General features: G+C 40.5%; 2 protein-coding genes across 2 annotated transcripts in view; both read left to right on the forward strand.

Moving 5' to 3' along the window:
- Positions 1–21,846, forward strand: part of LOC132907299 (chromobox protein homolog 1-like) — a 194,306-nt gene that overhangs the window by 53,914 nt on the left and 118,546 nt on the right. The window lies entirely within an intron of this gene.
- Positions 18,874–21,846, forward strand: part of LOC132907187 (insulin-like growth factor 2 mRNA-binding protein 1) — a 70,868-nt gene continuing 67,895 nt past the window's right edge. The window contains exon 1 of the mRNA XM_060960075.1: positions 18,874–20,375. Within this exon, the coding sequence (XP_060816058.1) occupies positions 20,201–20,375 (175 nt within the window). The 5' untranslated portion in view covers positions 18,874–20,200. The remainder of the gene's footprint in view (positions 20,376–21,846) is intronic.

Here is a 21,846-nt window from a genome sequence, read left to right on the forward strand (position 1 = left end):
ATGTTTTTCCCACCAGGCGGCGCGCCTGTCGGATATCCGATTTAATTTTTTCTCGTGAATTTAATCGCGAGAAAATTTATGGCGTTTGCGGTATCGTAGAAAAACAATTACGCGAGAACAAAGATGAAACGAACGACGTACGAACAATTGTCGGGCGTTCTGCTCGATTTAGTAAAACATTCCAAAGAGAACGTGACACTCGGGCTGGAGGAAAAAACATGATTCCGATCCACAACGAAGGTTAACTAAGGGTTCGTGGTGTTCGGTTATTAAGACTCGTTTAAGTAACATTCTAACGATTGTTCGCTGAAAATTCTTTAGGTCGCACAGTCCGATCATCGTAAAAGCAAAGATTCCATGTAGTAAAATCTTTGAAAAAATGTATACCGTTTATTTATTAATCGGCTGCAGATGGTCCGAAATACAAAATTTCATCGTTGCTGTACGGTGCCCGAAATTTCAATAAAGTCGCTATACACCTTCGAAGAGTATTTGTAGGACACGCTGTAAGTGGAAAAATTAAAAAACGTCGGTTTTTTTATTGGTAAATGTATTATTGTACATATCGATGATAACATTGCGGTATAACATTAAAATGACACTTCCCTCTATAAATAGTTATTAACAATTGCAGAAAATGGTAACATCGCGTCTATAGGAAAAAGGTACAAGCGCCAATAAACGTTAGTTAATTATTTCTCGGCTTGTATCTACGTCGTCTGTCTAAACGAACGAAAGATGGAGTTTTCTTCGTAACGGGAGAAGCGGCACAGGATTTTCTATAGACGCCTTTTACTTTTTCACGAGTTTCGACCATTCTGATACACGAGGTTCCTTTTCCTCCTGAAAAGCTTGTTTCTTCTCACTTGCAGGCTTTTCTGCAGGTATTTCTCTTTTTTTTTTGGTAAGATCTTACAGTTGTTTCTATATAATATTTTGGAAAAACTAGAAGAGAAACGTATGAGTAAAAATGGCGTTGACATCGTTCACAGAAGGAGTCGAAGATAATAATTTTATTTATCAACGCGAAAAACTGTGGTTGCGCCAAAATAATCGCGATGTTTTAACATGGCCAGCTTGTTTGGCAGATTCTAGTTCCATGGAAAATGAATAAAAAAGTTTATGTCGTTTGTGGGCAATAAAATTAAATTAGCGAATTATCGCACGCGATGAACGAAGCGTGGACGTCTATTGATAAGAAAACTGGAGAAAAAATTTGTTGCAAAATTTGATTTTGTCAATGGCAAATGGTATTTCTCGGGTAAATCGAAAAAATGGCAGCTATCGATATGGAAACAGCGAAGAAGTTGTCGTCGATTTCCATTTTATTCGGCTTTATTTCAGATTTTATAGAAAATTGTCGCTGGAACGGAGCAATCGTAAGATTTTATCAAAAAGATATCGAAGGCTTCGTGGAAATTTCGCAGACTGTACGCGCGATACGATAGAAAGTTTCTAATAATTGAAAATTGTCGTACGACAACGAGGCGTTCGCTTTCGTGCAAGATACGATCTACAAGAAACTGAGAAACTGCCTGTAATTCTTTGCTTCTTTAGAAAAAAAATATCGCTACTTTTCTGTTTCATAAAAGATATAACTTAGAAAAAACGAAGCTGGCACCCCGCTGGGGGTAGCCACCCACATGCTATATTTATTTTTTATTTTTATTTTTTTTTCTTCACCAACAAGATATAACACTTTACCAAATGTCCATAGGAACAAATTGTAAAATAACCAAAATAAAATAAAAAAAAAAAATTTTCTGTTAAAGTAATACTACTGGGTTGGCATTTTGTCGTTAACCACTTAATTACAAAATCGGCAATCAGTTAGTCGCCAACGCAGTATGTAACGTTTTATTAAATACAAAATTTATATAGAACAGAACGACTATTTTATATGTAACATAATAACTTGAAGTATCAACGAACAGCGCTCTGTTCTCTTGTACGTGTCAAACAGAAATGAATTTGTTTTATTGCACATTCGTTCATTGAACGCATAGGCGATGCGCTTGGTCTCATGGCGTTTTCCTTTTGTCTTCCCCTCTTTTATTCCTCGCTCGTACAATACAGACGTGTACACATCTATTTTCTAACATTTTCAAATAGACAGGCATCGAATTTCCGATATTCGATTGCAATGAAACACGTTAGGCGTAAAAAACATTCTTCCAGCTTTCGTCCATTTACACTTTCGATGGCAATTTACAGGAAGAAGCTACAAGAAGAGACGAGAAACGTTAAAAGGATGTTACATCAAACGAACACGCATTTCCTCCTTTTCCACTGTGTACGTTCTCATCAGATTTCACGTCGCGTAATTTCCTTCTTCTCTCCTTTTCGCAGGTGAAAACTGTCAGGCTCGCTTCTATCGGTAGAAGGGTCGTTCTTTCGCTTTTAAGTCTAACCCACAATGTCTACGTTTTCGTCCTTACTCCCGGATCGGTCTTTCTTTAGCGCTTTGAAGAAGCAAACGCGTAAAAATTGGTCCGAACCTATAGAGGCAACTCGAGGCGTTGCCACTGGCAACCGATTGTACAAGACACATAAGAAAATCGTAGAAGACCCTCTTGATCCCTTTTCGGCGAAACTTTGCTGGAATTTTTGCCGATCGTATCACTTATTTTTCGACAAGCTCGTTGAGAGAAATCGTTGAAGAAAGAACAACGTATCGAACCTTGGTTCGCCGAACGTCGTTCGTAAATCGTTCTCGTGATTTCATTGTGAGAATCGTCAAGGTTCCGAATGATTGCACGATGTTTTTGACAACAGCGGTTCCAATGAAAATTCTCTGAACGTAGAATTTCACGTGAAATATCGATGAAAGAGCATCTGCCGCGTGAAACTGCGTATTTTTTCTTTCCAGGCGGGACACGCTTTTCTTTAACGCGATACATTTTCCAAACCAAATGGAAAGTAAGTTATGACAATATCGTAACAAGTAGCGTCTAAATGCAATTTATTTCACTCGTTAAATATTTGTGTAATACCGCGTAGGAATGTTCGCAGAGAGCCTTTTGCGATTAAACGTTACGTTTGCTTCTCGTTAGGAAGAAATTACGCGACTCGTAAATGTAAAAATACTGCCTTAAACGTTGTTTCGATTCTATCGAAGATGATAAAGCGAAACATCGTAAGAACGTTAGTATCGCTGATATTACGGTTTCCTATAGATTATATAGATTCTATAGATTATAGATGTAAATACGATCCTCGCTTGTATTTCGCTGGCGGTCATTACAATTAAAACGCGATGTAGATAATATTAGATATCGGATCTGTATTTATTTTTTCTTCGTAAAATGATAACGTGTTACCGTGTCAGAAGACGTTCCATAGAAATATGTAAATTTCGTAAAAAAAATACGCGGAACACGAGTGGAAAAGTTTTCTACTAAAACTAGACGAAGAAGGTCACGAACTGCAATGGAAATAAAATCCATTGTTCGAGGCCGCTTTTGAGAGACATGAGCCACGATTTCCGGGAGCGAAAAGGAGGGGGGGCCAACGACCCTTCGCATTGGGTCGAGAAAATATAAGCGAGGTCGATATTGAGAACACGAGGAACGAGAAAAGAGGGGAACGACCCCCGAAAAGCCCTAATGCGTTCCATGAGTTTTCCAGGAGGCACGACGCCATGGAAATCAAGAACGTCGATACGTCCAAGTATTCTCCTATTTTCACGTTATTTCTTACTACGAATTCCTATACGTTTAAAAGCGTGCGTACACCTCGCGTTTCTCCCAATTTTTAGTCGATTAAACGTTTGCTTCGAACGAAATCGCCTGATAATCTGTCTGAAATAAACGGATACAATAACGTTACGGCGATCTGCGTGCAACAGCTAGAAAATTGTATCGATATATCATTTTCGAAGGACACGTGCGGTCGTAATTAATTGTTATTTCGATGTTCTCACGGGACAGCATCGGCCGAGCATCGTCGCTTTTCAATATTTTTTTTCTCACGGGACCACGCGTATACGGGGAAGTTGGACGAAACAAGCTTCTCTATTGGTACGGTGAAATAAATTTTCTCATCGATGGCGAATCAAAGCTCCCTCGGAGCAGTGACCTAAATCCGAAAGGGGGTAACGACCCCGAGAGAGCCGGCAATCGCCCCCTGGTCGAATCCGTTTGTTCCCCGTTCCTTCTCTATTTCTCTCCTTTTTTTTTTCTCTCTATTTTTTCTTTTTTCTTTCTTTTTTTTTTTTTTTTTTTTTTTTTGTTTTCGATTGCAAATGGCGACCGCTCTTTGAACGTCGACTGTCTCTCTCTCCCTCTCTCTCGCTCTCGCTGTGTGCGCGTCTATGCGCGCGGCCAGTGAAAACCGGGCCGCTGTCCTTGCGAAGCCGTGTACCAACCTCGACCGGTGAACGAAGCACGTGCAACCTTCTCCGTTCCATCCTCCGGCGTGCTTTTTACCTGCGATATGTCTGTCCAAGTGTGTATCCAGGGCCGTACGCTAATTATACGAAGGGACTGCAACGTCCTCCCTCTGCTTCCCTCAAAATACACACGTGCGTGCTCGCGAGCCACGCGTTTCGAGAGTTGGCAGTGCGGATGCCTCTGTGCGTTACTTAACGGGAGAATAGCCGTCGAAATCGATTTTCCCTGCGTACACTCGTACCTATGCCTCTACCGAAATATAAAAACGATCACGAAAACTTCGTGATTGAACGAAGAGAATTTTCAAAGTTGGCCGACGCCGTGTCATACGCGTTGTCTTTGATGGTCGAACGATTTCGGGAAGATTCGTGGAAGATGGAAGGAAAAAATTGACCGGTGGTTGGCGTCTCGTGGAAAATCGAACGGGCATGCGTCGATACGCTCCTGGATGGAGCGGAAAGATGCGTGTATTGGAGCGTTTCCATCGTATGAATGGTGGTATACACGTGCAAGTACCTAATGCCTATGAAACGAGAGAAGATCTCGTTAGCCATTCAGCTTTGCTTCGCACGTCCATTCAACCCCCTTACCAATACGACGAGTAAAAAAATTCTTCGTCGCCTATGAAGGCTACTTCCGGGTGGAAACTAACATGTCGAACCATTTCGAGCGATGAATAACACTTAGGCCGTTTCTACGTACTGTCTGCTCGGTAAATCAAGCTAGGTAATAAATATCGAACGAAAGTACGATGTTTTATTTTTAGTTTCAAACGTCCCGCACTTCCAAGTAGAACCTTCCTATATTTTTCGACCTTTTTATTTCGTGCCGGAAGAGAAATTCGATTCGAAGTTTCAGAAACTATCGAACACGCTGTTCCGCTGTAACATGGTATTAAAAATAACTTAGATTCCATTTACTCTTAACCTGGCACGACGAAGCTCGGGAAAACAACGAAACGCGCTAATATCTTTCGATACGACGAAATGCCAGTTTCAATTAAATCGACCTATGCTGCAAGATCGTCGAAACGACAAACAGATCGGAGATACGGAAGATTTACTTCAAAATTCCTTCCACCGTTGCAAATGTAAAATTGTACCTTGTCAACAGTTTGATGTGGGTGAAGGGATGCCACTGTAGTTTTGTAGGCAGAAACGAACGTTCCACGTACCGGAGATTTTCAAGTCAGATTTCCCGGCACAAAGCAAACTTTGGTCAGAAAATTCCTCGCTTGCCTGCCGAAGGTTTAAAAATTCTGTACCAGGCCAACGTATATCTACGACACCACCCTAGAGTGCTGTTAGGTCGACGCACAAGCCTCTATACACGCCCAATGAGCCCTGAACATGCCGGCTTCTAGGAATCCATAGGCGTAGGATCAGCTCGCCTAGCTAAGGTTTGCTGCTCTATAAGAATTATCGTGAAAAACTGTTGTTCAAGTAAATAATCCTTCTTTCTTCCATTTGCAAGTCGTCGAACTAGCGGATAAGCAATCGTCGCGTTGCGAAATATCGTTGGTCGATACCTGCTACTCGTTAGAAATTGGAATTTTCTCTTATTTCATAAAGATTTGGAAGATAGAATCTTGCACGAAGTAAGTGGTCAAAGGCAAAATGGTAGAAAATTTCCAGCGATGTAAAATTCGGGAAGAACACGAGCTTGTGCGTTTCTTTGTTCGAACGATAAATACGAATTACATTTTAACGTCATTTGTTAAAATTGTTTCCTGTATTTTATATTTACGTTAGATCGTTTTTCTTTGCACTCGATAAGAAACGGTAGTTCGAAAACATCGTTCAAGCATACACGTCGTTGGAGATAATATTTTAAAACGCGTTGCTTTTATCGAACATTGTCGTTTCTGCTATATCTTACTGCTAACGTGTGGAAGTTTTACGAAAAACGTTGAAGAAGTTTTCGTGACGCGATATCGGCGACAAATTTCCTTCTCACGTTGAAAGCACAGAAAACGTATAAAGTGGTAATTTTATGAAACAAGTCGTAAATACTAATTTCTATAAAGTTTTATCGACTATGATAATATTTGCATTTTTATCGTCGTCAACGGTATATCGGAATGCGTTAAAAAATTGCGCTAGAGAAATTAAAAGTGCTGGAATGCCGAATAAAACTTTACCGCTGAACGACTGATATCGCCAAACATTTATTATTTTTCTCTACTTGTAAATTAATACTAATACCAATTAATACAAATATTCTCCAATAAACACTACAACTACAACATCGGAGATCGTGTCTCGATTTATTGAAATTAAAGTTTTATAAAATTTTCCGCGTCTCGACTGTCGATAATAATTACTTCCAATTTTCTATCTCGTCTCAGCGGCAACGAGTGGAAACGAAAATAACGAAAGGACCGAGAGATCTTAGCTCTATTATGTTTTTCCAACGAAAAATTGCCGTCTGTTCGCAGTTGTTCCATCGTTCGTTCGGGAAAACAACCGTTCGCCCCGAACAAAGAAAGAGTGGTCATATTTTTTGAGCGGTCTTACAAATTTCCATCGATCACGATTATCGAACCGATTATACAATCGATATAAAGGATTAAATAAAAAGCGTGAGAATCTGACGGCTAAGATAGTCTCGCGCAAAATGCTTGCAAGCAGATGGTGAAAGCTGGCTGCGCAAGACGCGCGCTACCGGAAACGGATTATCATTTTCCGCGTTGAATTTTCGTGGAGCAAAAAGAAAGGGGGAGAAACTGTTAGAGCGCTGAGGGGTCGGTGCGGTGGGGGGGAACACTTTTTTTCCCCAGCGTTGCGAAGGGAAAGAAGGGAGAAAGGACACATAAATAAAAGCATCCCTCCAGCGGAGGTCTCGCGCCACAGGGTGGCCAAGAGGGTCACGTTTGCCGCGCTTTTTCGACACGGGCCACATCGCGAAATCTAATTGGTCAATCGGGAAACAGCCATCTTTTGAATGGGCGTAGCCGCTCGTTAATACAGGGTGACTCACCCCTGCCTGCAGGAAGGCCTATGCCTCCCGTCCACTAACCTTCTCCCTTAACTTTCCGCTTCCCTCTCTGCGCCGCGACCCTACGTTTGCCCTTTTCTTTCTCTCTGCACGATCTTCCTTCTCTTATCAACCCTCGTGCCTTTTCCTTCTCGCCCCTATTTACCTTCTCCTCCCTGTCACGTACTTTCTCTTTATCTTTCTCCTTCCATCCCGCTGACTTTCAGCTCCCGCCATCGTTCCCCTTCGCGCTGTGTCCTTCTCCATTCGCAATCAGCTTTCCCCTCTATCTATCCGCTTCCGTCTACTAGCTATACCTTCGTCCCTTTCTATTTTTACGCCCGATATCTCGACGCCCCTTCGACGCTTTCCCAGTTCACCCTCCTGAAAGTTTTACGGTGCCAGCAGCCCTTACCGCGTCTAACCATCGACGCGACCCTGATCGGCCGCAAGGGCCTCCAAGGCAGATGATACCCGGAACAACTTTCCTTTTCCAGGTTTACGGCGTGCACGAGGACGAAAAGACGAGATACGACCCAGGCCATTTCCAGGACCGGCGTGTTCCTGATGCGGCCCCGACCACGCATGCTCCGATCAGCCAGGCTGCTGCCTCCAGAAACAACAACTTTTACTTTCACCGTTATCCCAGCCTTTGTTTCTCCAGCATCTTAAACCGTAGCAATTTATCTTCTTATTCTTATTCTTTCTTTCCTCCCATTAAAGAGGACAACTTCTTTTCTACGAGTTTGTCACTTAAACAATGGCAAATACGACCTAAGGAGCAACTAACGTCCTTCTTTCATCCATGTTTCACAGTATGTTTGCAATATCGAAGAAACGCTAATAAGTAGTATCATAGTAGTAGCTATGGATCAAACGTACGATCCTTCGAAATAAGTTATTCGAGAGGCGGAACTTTGATCGAAATTCTCTTTCACTTTCGCATCCAGACTGAACGAGAGAAATTTTTCTTTTCTATCTCGTATTTCTCTTAATCGCGTTATGCACGATGCTGAATTTAATTTTAACAGGACCAGCTAGTTTAATAGGACCACTAGATTCAAATAGAATCAAACATACTATAAACACTTATTAATCGCGTCATAGTACCTCGCCAGATAAATTTACTTAAAATTCTCTAACGAGAATTGATTGTAAATTAAACGCAAATAAAAAAAAAAAAAATAGGACCAGCCAACTAGATACTGCATTTTCTGTTACGATGCACGTGGAAAATCCCGTGGGATACGATAGTTTTGGAGCTCTTAGCCTCCGTTCGATTACGATTGTTCCTATACATTTTCACACGGATATAGCGACCGACAAATATTTTTCCACGCTACGATCGTCCGATTTTTCCAATCAAAATTACGCTGTCGCGTTTCGTTGTTGAAACTCTCGGTTTTGTAAAAACAAATTTCCGACTAACAACTTCATCTTTTTTTTTTTTTTTGAAAATGTACGATATTTCGTAACAAAAGGTAAACAGGATTGTGACGAACAGAAGACGACGTTGGACAGAATGAAGGAACCTGAGTTTCCTTTCACGTATCTCTTCGATTTTCGTGGATATTCTCAAACACCTCATAAAAGATATAACTTAGAAAAAAAAAACGAAGCTGGTACCCCGCTGGGGGTAGCCGCCCACATGCTATATTATTTTTTATTTATATTTTTTTTTTCCTTCACCAACAAGATATAACACTTTACCAAATGTCCGCAAGGACAAATTGTAAAATAACCAAAATAAAATAAAAAAAAAATTCTCAAACGTTCGTTACGTTCGGAGGAAATCTTTCGGTGTCGTAAGAAACGATATCTCGAAAATCGTGCGGTTCCCGGAAATATCGCCGGATACGTCGTCGAAAACGGTTCAAAGTTTCGGCGTTGGTATGCAAGCGAATGGCGTATCAATGTCGGTTGCAGTTCTGGCTGCACCGTTGGTAAAATGCATTACCCCTCTGCCAGTTAACGCCGCATGTGGTATCCCACCATCGTGCAGTGTCTCTCCCACACGGCGTCAAATATGCGATGCACGATGCAAGACTCGGCGTACGGCATGCGTAAATGTGCATTGCCATTGCCCCACCATAAGCAGTTCCGCCAATAGACGTCTGCCATGGATCTGTAATGAAGTCGGCCGATCGGCAGAGCTTCACTTTCCGCAACAATTATTTTAACGACAAATATTAAGCAAATGGATGGCTCCTCGTAATACCAATGATATAAGCCTGCATCGTCTTTATGAAATTATTACAGAAAGATATACGTTGCAAATTATCGCTGGCGTATAGATGCACAAATAATGCGTACGGTGACGTACAAAAGATGATTTATAAGATAAGAAGCGTAGAAGGAGGCCATAATTTTGCGTGTTTGATAAGAGCGTTTGATAAGAGCTTTATGCAGCGTAGGATAGACGACCGTTATCAAAATGGAAGAAATTTCTAGTACGAAAGCTACCTTGATCTTTTCATTTTTAGTACAAAATTCGTTTGCTTTGAAACTTTCTTTTATTCGCCGCTGTATGTATAGATAGGTATATAATGTTTGTAAGGAAGGCCGAAAGCCATCGAAAGTTTATGATGAGTGATAAAAAATAATTAAAAAAATGTGTAACGCGCTATATATTCTACGCGAATTGTTTTTCAAGATATTTATAGCAGCTCCGTTTAAAATACTTTAATCTAATATCCTGTTGTTTCCTTTTAAGATTTATTAAAAATATTTCGGAGGAAATTCGTATCGCGATTGGAACTGTAATTTGTATTTAGAATGTTCGTGCATAGGAAAACAAATTTTATTCCGTAGTACTCACCTAATTCGATCGTTCGTAACAATTTCTACGACTGGTTAATAAAACATAGATTGATTAACTATCTAAACGTTCCTACATTTATTCTCGTTTAAAATAATTCTACGAGAAACAAAAGATGCGCTTAGGAGAGTCTAAACTACGTGTGGATAATTCAAAAACGACTTATTTTAATTCTACCGATATTAATTGAACTTTGCAGAAAACGATGGTCTGTCAATTTTCTACAGGGTAGAGATAGGCTGCAACGATTTTCCCCCAAACTTTTCCCCATCCTTTATCGACGATTTGTATGGCAAACTCGATCAAATAAACAGATCCAGCTGGAAAATCCCATTTTCAGCCGTAATTGAAAATACCGTACGAATGTCTTATGGCGGTTGGAAGCTGCAGTTCTCCAAAGTGCATTACCCCCCACCTGCGTGCATTACCCCTCCACCGATTTTCCCCCTCCAGAAGAGGCCACCGCCATGCAGAGGAAGTTCGTTGTTGGCTTCCCTCGTCACCGCGAGTTGCATAGAATAAAGCGATGCAACGATGCACACTGTGAATTCGAGGACAATAGGGGGGATGCAACTACAAGCCGCCTGTCCCCTCTTCGTCTAACCATTTCCGAATGAAAATTCAAAAGGAAACACGGTAGAGGGGTTACATCTGTGGCCGCACCTCCTACTTCCCAGAATCTTTTTCACCGAGCCAGATGCTATAACTGTATCTACAACTATCTACGAATGCGATAGATTTTATCCGCAAAAGTTGACCTTTTTGTCAGCGACAGAAAAATAGAGGAGTAACTTTTGAGTAATAAAAGTCTATGCCAGGTATGTGGAACGTATTAGATTGTCCCAAAGGTTTCTTTCGGTCGATGGGGAAATAATAAAGGCGCAACTTTTGGTTTGTTTTGTATTATTTTAGCGAATTACGTAGGATCCATTTTGTTCTATCGGAACAAGATCGATTGATAAACATAAAAGAAAAAATGTTGCGTACCTATTATTTCCTTATGGAAGGGAAGAAACTTTTGGAAGAAGCTGATAGACATTGCTAAAAGCTTCTCGAGTATTAAAGCGAGTAATATCGGTCTGTTCTTTACGATGGCCGGTCGATTCGATGGCGTAGCTCCGATAGTGGAAAATAAGAAATTCCGTACAACACTATATACCTTTTGCTATCGTAGATTTCCGTTCCTTCTAGTCGTATTGAGGCTACAAGTCGTGTTAGAATATCAGCAACCTCGGAAATTGAGTTTTTATAATTTAGACAGAACGCAAGACAAATAAGAGGAAAGGAATAACTTTGCCTTAGCAACTTTGCCTCGTGTATTTGCGATATAATTTATTCGTCCCAAGGATAAACACGAAATCTATTAGGCACGTGACAAGAAGAAGGAACATTTGAGAAAGAGCCACGATACGTATAACGACGCAAACCGCATTGCTTCTCAACGAAAAACGTTAAATATTCGTAGGAAAGAATCGTATGCAACGTTAAATGGAACATTGCGTTAACAGGGCAATGCACATTAAAGGTAACATTGTCGAGAAAATCGTGTAGTTGGTAGATTTCACTGTAAAATATTAAATCGTTCTCCAGTGTATCCTAAATATTTGAATATTCCTATTCGTTAGAACCAAACAAAACGAATATTTGATAACTTAACGTAGCCTGGCTTGGGTGATACATTGTTTATTCGATGTTCCAAGCGAAAATTTCATTGTCCTAAATGCATAGTAACGAAAAGAGATCAACGTATCTGTACAAAGTTCGCGAGTTTGCGAATTTTCAGCCGCCATTTATACGCTGGGCCCTTTTGCCAACGTTGGTGCTCGAACCTGCCCCTTCAGCTACCATATGTGCATGTACGCGTCTACCTACATATAGGTACGCGTGTACATGAGCAACATGGTTGGATCCGTGTGTTTATAGTGCACGCCATTTTTATTTCCTCAAATAATTACCTACTCTCGATCGACTCTTAATACTTGTTACGTATACGTTAAGGGATACTCAGATTCCCGATATTATTGTCGTGTATATTTCTAATTATATATACACACACATATATAAATAATTTCTACCGTGACATCGAACGAATCATTTTACGTGCGGACGTAACGTTATTAAATGTCAGGAATATGTAAAAGAAAATTATAGAAGATTAGAGATGCGGTTGGGAACGTTACATTATCCTTTGTCGCTGTGTCGTTCTATTCGAGCAAAAACATGCTGGGAAAGGAGTAACATGGTTCTGTGACCGTTAGAATCCTAATTCCGGCACATCAAACGATTGTCCTATTTTAACGTAGCGTAACCGCAAGAGACATCGTTGCTATACTTTCCTATTCTCCATCTGCTGGAATAACTGCATGCTAATCTTAGGGACAGGTAACCGTCCAAGACAATAACGCTACGCTGCAGTTAAATTCACGAAGGGGTTATATTATGGCAATAAACACTTTCGGTTCTCGGGCATAAACGACACAGCGAAAAAACGCGGTGCACCTAAAAGCCAAAGTCCCTTTGCCCATGACTCGTAGTCAGCAAAAGAGGAAAACTTTTTATTAAACGTTTCACCCGTTACGATACACTTTTATACGATATTTCTTTAATTAACAATTTTAGCAATCCAACGTTAACGCGATATACGTTCCACGACAACAACTGTAGAGAATTGATAATTTATTTTTGAAAATTTAAAATCATATACAGTGCACGTGGAAGAAAATTTGAATTTCTTCGGCAACTTACCCTTGGAATATCTTCGTGTCGGATAGACCAATGGCGACGATTCTTGAATACGAGTATTATGAGAAAGGACGAACCGTAAGAAGAACCGAAAGAGTTATGTCAAAGATAAAAAGAGAGATTTGCGTGAAAAAAAAAGCTACTCATAGCAACCCCTGGATATTGTCATCACGGGATCCATCCGTGAGATCAGTTCTTTTTGTGGAACGTCATCTTTTTCCCTACGATTTCACGCCGGGATAATGGATTCCTCGATCCTTTGGATACGCTCGTTACAACGGCATTTCGAAACAGCTGCAGCTGCCAGGCTAGAGACCGTGATAACTAGAAAATCTTGCCTGCGACTAGCCCGGGGAAATCTGTAAAAAAAACAAAAATCCACGAGAGAAGGAACGAGAAGGACTCGAAAGCGGAAATATACCCTTTTAGCGTTTCTCAGCTAACAGATTTTCTTTGCCGCCGTTTAGACCGTAGAAAGTCAGGCAAGAATATCTTTCTTTTTTTTTTTTTTTTTTTTAAATTAGTAGATTATTTACAATCAATTCTCATACAGAATAAGGCAAGAATATAACGACAAAACGAAATAACGTTTCTATCGAGATGCATATTCTATTGAAAAATATTTTTCTTCTTTTTTTATTTGGAAGAATTTTACAATCAATTCTCATTGGGAATTATAATTAGATTATTCTGGCGTGGTACTATAACGCGAATAATAAATGTTTATCGTATGTTTGATTCTAGCTGAATCTAATGTTTAAATCCTACTATCGAAAAATGAAATCTCTAAATCGCACAGTGAATTGATTTGTCCCTGAGAAGATTAGAAGTAAAGAGGAGATATCATTATTATTGTTGTTGTTGTTATCATTAGCTAGATATATTAGGAGATACTATAATAAAAAGACAAAAGCAAACATACAAGCAAACGAATGAAAGATGATTTCAAGCGATTGAGATAAAAATTCTTTGTCTGAAACATTTGAAATATGAAATTTGTGTATACAGAAATCGAAGAATACAAATTTTCCATGTAACAATTTAAAAATTTAGCCTATTTATAAAATCTGAATATTTGAAATTTCGACATTCAAACTTTTAATCTACAACTGTCCGAGGTTATTCGTCTCGATCCTATGCTCTCTCTGTAGAATATCGATCGAACAGATTATTTATCTGAGGAAACTCGCGACTTAGATGTCTTCAACCTTTTATTCAATTTTACTTTTCTAATTCCAACAGGCAAAACGTGATACATTCCGAAAAAGGAAAAACAGGAAAAGAAAAGAAAAAGGAAAAGGAAAGAAAAAGGTAAAGAAAAGAAAAAGGAAAAAAAAGAAAAAGGAAAAGAAAAGAAAAAGGAAAAGAAAAGAAAAAGGAAAAGAAGAGAAAAAGGAAAAGAAAAGAAAAAGACAAAAAGATAGCTAGCCAGCATTGTTCCCGTAACTATGACTAATTTTTACAACGAATTTTAGCGTGTCGAGTGGAGCCGAGTCGAGCCTTTCCTATTTCTCTACCTTCGAATAAATCTTACTCCGCGTAATACTTATTTGCCGCTTATTCACGGAGTAATTCCCTGTTTGCCGTACTCGGCACGAATTTTTCGAAAATTTGATTCGGTGAAAAGATAAATCGAGAAAGAAGACACTAGATTTTAGCCGCGAAACCCATATAATGACCATGTACAGCTCGTATTTCATCCGATTATTCGTACGTGCAGGGCGATTTATCGCTCGGAGAATAGTTTTCTAGGCCAACAAGCTAGAGTCGCTAGAGAAATAAGAAGGGGCACGAGGATCGTTTCGAAAATGGGGAAGGGAAAGGAGAGGGAAACGGGGGGAGGCCATCCGGGGCAATGCCAGCTGCGCTACCGTAACATAACGAGGCCTAAACGCGGGCGCCTTCTACCAATAGGAACCAACTGTTCATTAGGCTGTTGGTACAGGCTGCTCCAAATTATCTACGAGAAGAACTTACTGCGAGGGTGTAGCGAGCACTGAGAGATTAGATCTCGCCCGGACGAAAACTGAACATCTTCTGAAATCCTGCTCAACGCACGAGAATCGGTTATATACGAAAAATATCACGGAAATGGATTTATGTTTTACGACAATCGCGTCTAGTTAAATAAACGCTATAACCTTGTTTTCCGTATCTTATTGAATAGAAAAGCATCGAAATTCAAAGATTCTTAGCATGTAATTATTTGATGTTTGGTAGCAACCGATTCTAACGTCGTATGACGTACGTACGAGACATTCTCTATTTGTACACACGATGAGTTACTTTGGAGATTCGATCTTATTTTTCAGTAGGATTTAAGAAGAAATTTCTTACAAAATAAGAGGTTATTCGAAGATGCAGAGCGTTGTGTGCACGTACTACAAACTAACATCTTTCTGATAAATTCGGAAGGATTTAAACGAAATTGAAGGGAAGAAACTAAAGTTTATTCGGTAAAGTGCAAACAAGATCACGATGAATCCATCTAATGTTTTCTCTTGGTGCCCAAAAACCCTCTAGCGACAAATACGGGGCGAAATTTCACTCGTTGGAAACCGCAGCTGCTGCATTGGCAAGTTAGGAATCTCCTAAATCCTAACTTATCGACTGTCATGGTGCGATGGTAATTTATTCTAAACTCTGCCTAAAGCTATCTATAGCACAGATTCGAAATCTATTAATTAATTGCCTTTCGTAGCGATCGTCATAATTATAACTGAGAAACTCTGTTACTCTATACGTAATTATTGCGCTTATGCAATCACGCCTTTCTAAATGTTTACTTTCATTCTATTTATAACTGTCGTTGCACTTTGTGTTTCTACCAGAATAATAATTAAAAAAGTAAAGATCCTTTTTAACATAGAGTAGAAAGAATAGCTTTCGCGCAAACTATGTCCGCAAACTGTAAAGGAAAAGTCGTATTAAAGAACAGGACGCGTTACCGATCGGTATTTCTACCCTTAGAATCGCTTGAATCGTGTTAGAACAACGATGAGACAATATGCGTGAATACGTAAGAATCGACAAACAAGTATATCTGAAATATTTGTATCTACAATATTATGGTGTGTCGAACCTAAGATATAGGTTAATTTAAACCCACGGAGAACTTGATGATTTTTATGTTTTGTTGAATCTTATTCAGAAAAAATGTGTTCTATTTTTTGATGCATCGCGTGGAAACATATGGCAAGTTACAGATGTAGATTGTACTTTCGACTCGACCGAAGTAAAATCACATAATATGTACACCACGTAGCAGCTGCGAACCCAAGAGAATGCCACAGCAGCTTTCCAATTCATTTTCCGTTACTCGGATTTTCCCTCCTCCCTTTCCTTTTATTCGCGAGTGATTAAGGAAAGCAATGAAATATACCGTACAATAGATGTCAGAGAAAGACACAAATAACAATTAAAACTGCAAACACCGAAGAAACAAATTATCGTCAACAAAGAACGTAGTATTCGCAGTATTTACTATTCTCCCATGTTATTTGTAATTATTCATACGTCTTTTATTCTCTTTTCTGTACTTTTCTATTTCGTTGAAATAGGATCGCATATATAGAACGTTTCTTTGCTAATAAATACTTTTTAATAATTTAATTACACCGGTTGTAACTGAGTGTAGACGAGTTTGTAAGTTGCAAATAAATTTTATGTATATTCGCACACAGATGTTGCGTACGTGGATGGTGAAACAAAATATATACAATATCATATATATCAATATGATCGTACGAAGCACACGAATAAAACGAGAAACTACGATGCAATTTTAAAATGGCGTTACGTAATTTGTTATATCTAAGAGGAGGTAAACTATGAAATACAATATATCAAGGTATATACCATTACCGAGGGAAGCCACACGGGAAGTTTAAAAAAGCGTGTTCCTGGCTAATGTACTTACTAAGCATCGTGTTATGGCTTTAACAGGATTATGTTGGTAACACCGAAAGTATATTCAAATTACACGAATCGCGATTAGATTACTTAACAGTGTAGTATGTTTCGAATGGTTAGGATTTACAGATACGTAACAGAATACAGACGAACGTAACGATAAGCTAATTCAAATAGCTAGAAAAATGTGACAAATATTTGTGATTTCTGTGCTTTTTCTACGCAAGCTAGAGAAGCGTTTATAATATCCTGTGGCTAAGTTTCCTTTGCATACGTCTCTAAGGACGCCCCCATTAAACGGTGGACAGGGGTAATCGAATAGTTCTAAGCTACCGGAGGGTCGGAATAGGCGTTCTAAAATTGGGAGGGGTACGTAGGGGAACAGGAAAACCGGATGGCACGACGAAACGTAGTCGACTATATTCTGAATTCATCCTCCATTTCGAAACATAATTTTTATTTCGGTGAAAATACCCTATTCTCGTTGATATATTTTTTTAAAGCAAAGAATCTAATAAATTTATCAGTTAATTTACCATATCCTTCCGTTGTTCGCTTAATTAAACGAACCGAAAATTCCAACTTGGAAATAAAATATTTGTATATATTCTATCTGTGATACGCGTTCCAAATTGTACTTAAATAACTATTAGTGAAAAATATATAGTATGATTTCATTCGTCTACAAAGAACAAACAATTATCTACCGATTTAATACGTACGTTACAGTTTACGTTTTACGTCCACTAATCACGAGAGAAGCAATTTTAGCTAATTAATCGTTACTCGTGGAAGGCAGGTGAATAGAAACAACATGGACGCAGTTTCTTCCTTTTCCAACCTCTTACCCTGAGCACCCTGACCCTGGCCACATAGGCAGCTGTCTCACTCCACCCCTTTGTGGACATGGCACTGTTCTAACGTAAGAGCGGATTTGTCTATGCATGCACGGTGCGCAAAATAGTGTATTGCAAGGCTATCGAAAATCATCTCCATAAAATTTTATCATCCATTTCCTCGATCAATGGAATCTCCCGCTCGTCGACTCGGTATATTTCGTTTCTAACTTTTACGAATTAGAACGATTCGAAAAATGATCGAAATACACTAAAACACGATTATTTAAATTTCACGTACGTAAATGGTTTTAATAGTTTAGAAAACGTTAATAGTATTTTAGTAAAATTGTAGTAAAATTACGTCTAAAGGATTCATAATCGTTTCACGTACACGTACGCATCACGAACAGTTCGCACAAAATTTGCATTTAATTTTAGCATCGTTCGTTGAAACGTCTATGATGCTTGCACATTAAGCAAGCACCTAAACATTTGTAACGAGTCAGAAGAATAGATTCTACCCTATTGTTGCTGCAATAGAGGAACGTAACGAAGGTTACGAAATAGTCGTACAGAAATCATCTAGTCGCCTATATAAATGTAAATCGGACACAAAGATACGCATCTTCGATTCATTCGCTGGTCTCATCGTTTCCAGCGGCGCTTAGCAAAAAAAAAAAAAAAAAGAAAAAGGCTGATAGATTCGTACAACGATCTTTCAATATGAATACCAACGACGAAGCAGGAGCAAGGAACTCGTTAACCATGCTACCGTTCGCCGAAAACACCCGGTAGATTTCTGCAGGAACCGAACACGCGCTACGGTGAGAAAGAGTAAGAAAACGACGATGAGAAGGCGCGAGAAAGAGAAACGTGGACGCGTTCGCGCGGGTCGCCGCTCACACGCGTGCACCGGCCACGCGTATGTACATTTTCTACTCGCGTACACGCATGCTCGTGTGCGTGCACGCAACCTGAACGAACGAGCGAGCGAGCGAGCGAGCGAGCAAGCGAGCACGCATGCACGCGAGAGCGAACATGCACGCAGACACGGACACGTTGCCGGCTGCGAAAACCGGCGTGCGAAAATTGTCCAATGAGAAACAGAGGCGGGAGTCGGTGGGGTAGCCACGTGGTCCCATACGAGCCAATAGAAAGCGACGTGTTCGCGAATTTCGAGTCGGTTTCCCGCTTAGCGCTCGCGAGCTTCTAGTTGCTAGAATAAGACAGACTGTAAGAAGGAAAAAAAGAGTGAGAAAGTGCACGCACGAGCAAGGAGAGACAAGAAGGTTGTACGGTTGGTAAAAAGGAGCAAGGAAGAAGGAGCGGGAAAAAAAAAGAGAAGAGTGACGAGTTTGCATCGTATTGCCCCCCAGGACACGCGAAAGAGCAAACGAGAGGAAAGAGAAAGAGGGAACGAGAAAGGGTGAAGCGACGAGAAGGAGAGAGAGAGGGAAAACGCGGAATGAGAGAGCCCCTCGAACGTCGTGTCGTGGTCTAGCCAAAGAGACAAGAGACTGGTAGGAAGGTGCGTCGTCGTCGTCGTCGCAACGAGAGGAGAGGAAAGAAAGAAAGAGAGAGAGGAGAGAGAAGTAGCTGGACACACGGTGAATCGTCGAGAGAACGGTCAACGCGCGTCCCTTAACCTTAAAAAAGTTGAAGAGTCATTTCTGAGAAGACACACGGTCGTCGTCATAGTCCGCCGATCGGTCATCGCAGTCATCCTCGTCGGTTTGTACGATCGAGCTGGCTCGAGAGACATCCATTGCTACCGGAAACACGCCAAGTCTGTGTACTACCGGTGTCGACTCGACGTGACAGAGAGTCGTTGTACCTCGAAGCGAGCGGGAAATAGACAGCAGTTGCAGAGGAAAGGAAGAAAGGAGAAAACAAAAGACAGTAGAGCCAGGAACGCTTGGAAGATCGTTCAAGAAGTTACGATAAACCTCCTGTGTCCCTTTCGTTTTTTGGTGTGCAAGCGCGAAAAATCAGGCCGAGTATCACGCGAGAAAGACAATCGTGTTCGTCGAGACGTTAAGATAGTAGGAAAGGCAAAAAAAAGGCGACAAGAAAGACCCTGACGAAAGCGCGCTCTCGTGTTCGTTTCTTCCTGCGTGATAACAGGATTTTCAAGATCGTCATCGTTGTCGTAGTCGTCGTAGTCGTCGTCGTCGTCGTCGTCGCCGTCGTCGTCATCGTCCGCATCCCGTACGTGTATTCGTCTCGTATCGGGGATAGTTGGGATCCTGGACGTGTCGTAAACGTGCCGTGGTCGTGTCATCGTCGAGTTCGTCCGCGACTTTCATCGGTGTATTTCACTTCGGGTCTCCTTGTGCGAAATACTCGGTTATCCATCGTTATCGCGACGTGATCGTACATCCTCGTTGGCGTGTTGTGGACAACATCGTCAGCGATCGCATCGTTTAGCCGCGTGCCACTAGGCTGCAAATTTTTCAAGCCACGTGACCGAGACGTATCTCGGAAAAACCGCCACCATAACGTCCAAGAGCGAACCAACCACCATGTCGAAGCTCTACGTGGGCAATCTACCGTCGGATTGTAACGAGAGTGCCCTCCGGCAACTCTTTCAGGATCATAATTTGTCGTGTACGACGATCCTGGTGAAACGAGGCGGCTATGCGTTCGTTGACTGTACCGATCAATCTGTAGCGGATCGTGCAATCGACAAACTTAACGGTGAGTTCAGAATCAACAGATGAGATAATGTTGGATAGATCGCTTCGCTATGTCGCTATACTTTATGTTCTTATCGGCTGTTGCTACGCTGATACCGAACCTCTTGTAAAATATATGTACATATCTATTTATACTGCTTTTACTATGGCAATATATCGCTACGTTTACTGCTGTTGTCGCTATTATCACACAGGGTCTGCTGTCACGTTTCATGACCGAACGAAGAAGAACCTTCGCAAGGGGGCGATGCACGGGACACGGGGCCTTCGTAATTAATTTAAACGTTGCAAAATATTTTTATCGCTTTATACATAATATTACACTCTAGGTACGGCCTTTACGCTCTGCAACCAGGGAAGTCAACTTGTTTTGTATAAAGTTCTTTGTATGTTACGTGTGCAACAAGTTCCGTCTACCTGTACATTAAGATCGTCACGCTTTTACATGCTTTTTCAACTAGTTTGTAAGATATTCTAAGTAGAAATATATGAACATTTGCACGCTTGTATATATGCTTCACACGATTTTCTGCTTACATTTACTTTCCTACCTCGATCGAACGATCGCTATCCTGTATATAGTCAACCCTATCCAACCCATCGACGCAATTACATATATATATATATATATATATATATACACGTATATTTTATTTATATACACATGTATTCATGTATTAGAATATATATTTTTTTTTTTACTATATCTACGTGGAAATAACAGGCAACTTCACCGTATTATTCGGTATATCGATCGTCAATTATATTCATTGGCGAAAGGACAATCGCGACTCGTTGCTGATTCCTTAATTTTTATATTCACTTCGATCGCTCTAACCGTGAAAATACCGTGAAAACAAATTGAATACTATTTACGCGAGTTATCTCGAGGAATCGGTGACCGCTTTGGACGAATAACCACTGTAAATTGTCTATCGGATTGAGAGCCCCTGTATGGGATCTCGAAAACGTATTCATCGAAAACATTTATTTTTCCATTTTCGCCGAATATGTACTTTGTACGTTACGAATACCACGATACAGTCTACGACTTGAGATATTTTTACATCGTACAGGTTAACGTTCTATGCCTTCGCCTGCGTAATCGTTCGAAGATTTTCGTCCGAGCGAATCGTACCTTTGAAATTCCCCTTAAAAACGGCGCGAGATATAGAAACTACTTTACGAATGCTCGTGTCGTGTGGAAAACTTATCCACGTGGTGGAGAGGCGCACGCATCAGCAAGATGGCGGAGCCGGTTATACCGGCAAGGTCACGCGTGTGGGTTTCGCCTTTGAGATAAGTTTCTGATAATCATTCGCATCGTGGCCAACATACTGTCGTTGATCGATACGATTGCCAGCTTCGCCTAACATGGCAATGATGATTCCAGCATCGAACCAAAATTACGATATAATCGCGCGATTGATAAGCGATCGTTTAATCGTAAATGATTAGAATCCAATTATCGC

The sequence above is a fragment of the Bombus pascuorum genome, chromosome 1 (assembly GCF_905332965.1).
Source record: "Bombus pascuorum chromosome 1, iyBomPasc1.1, whole genome shotgun sequence".
NCBI lineage: Eukaryota > Metazoa > Arthropoda > Insecta > Hymenoptera > Apidae > Bombus > Bombus pascuorum.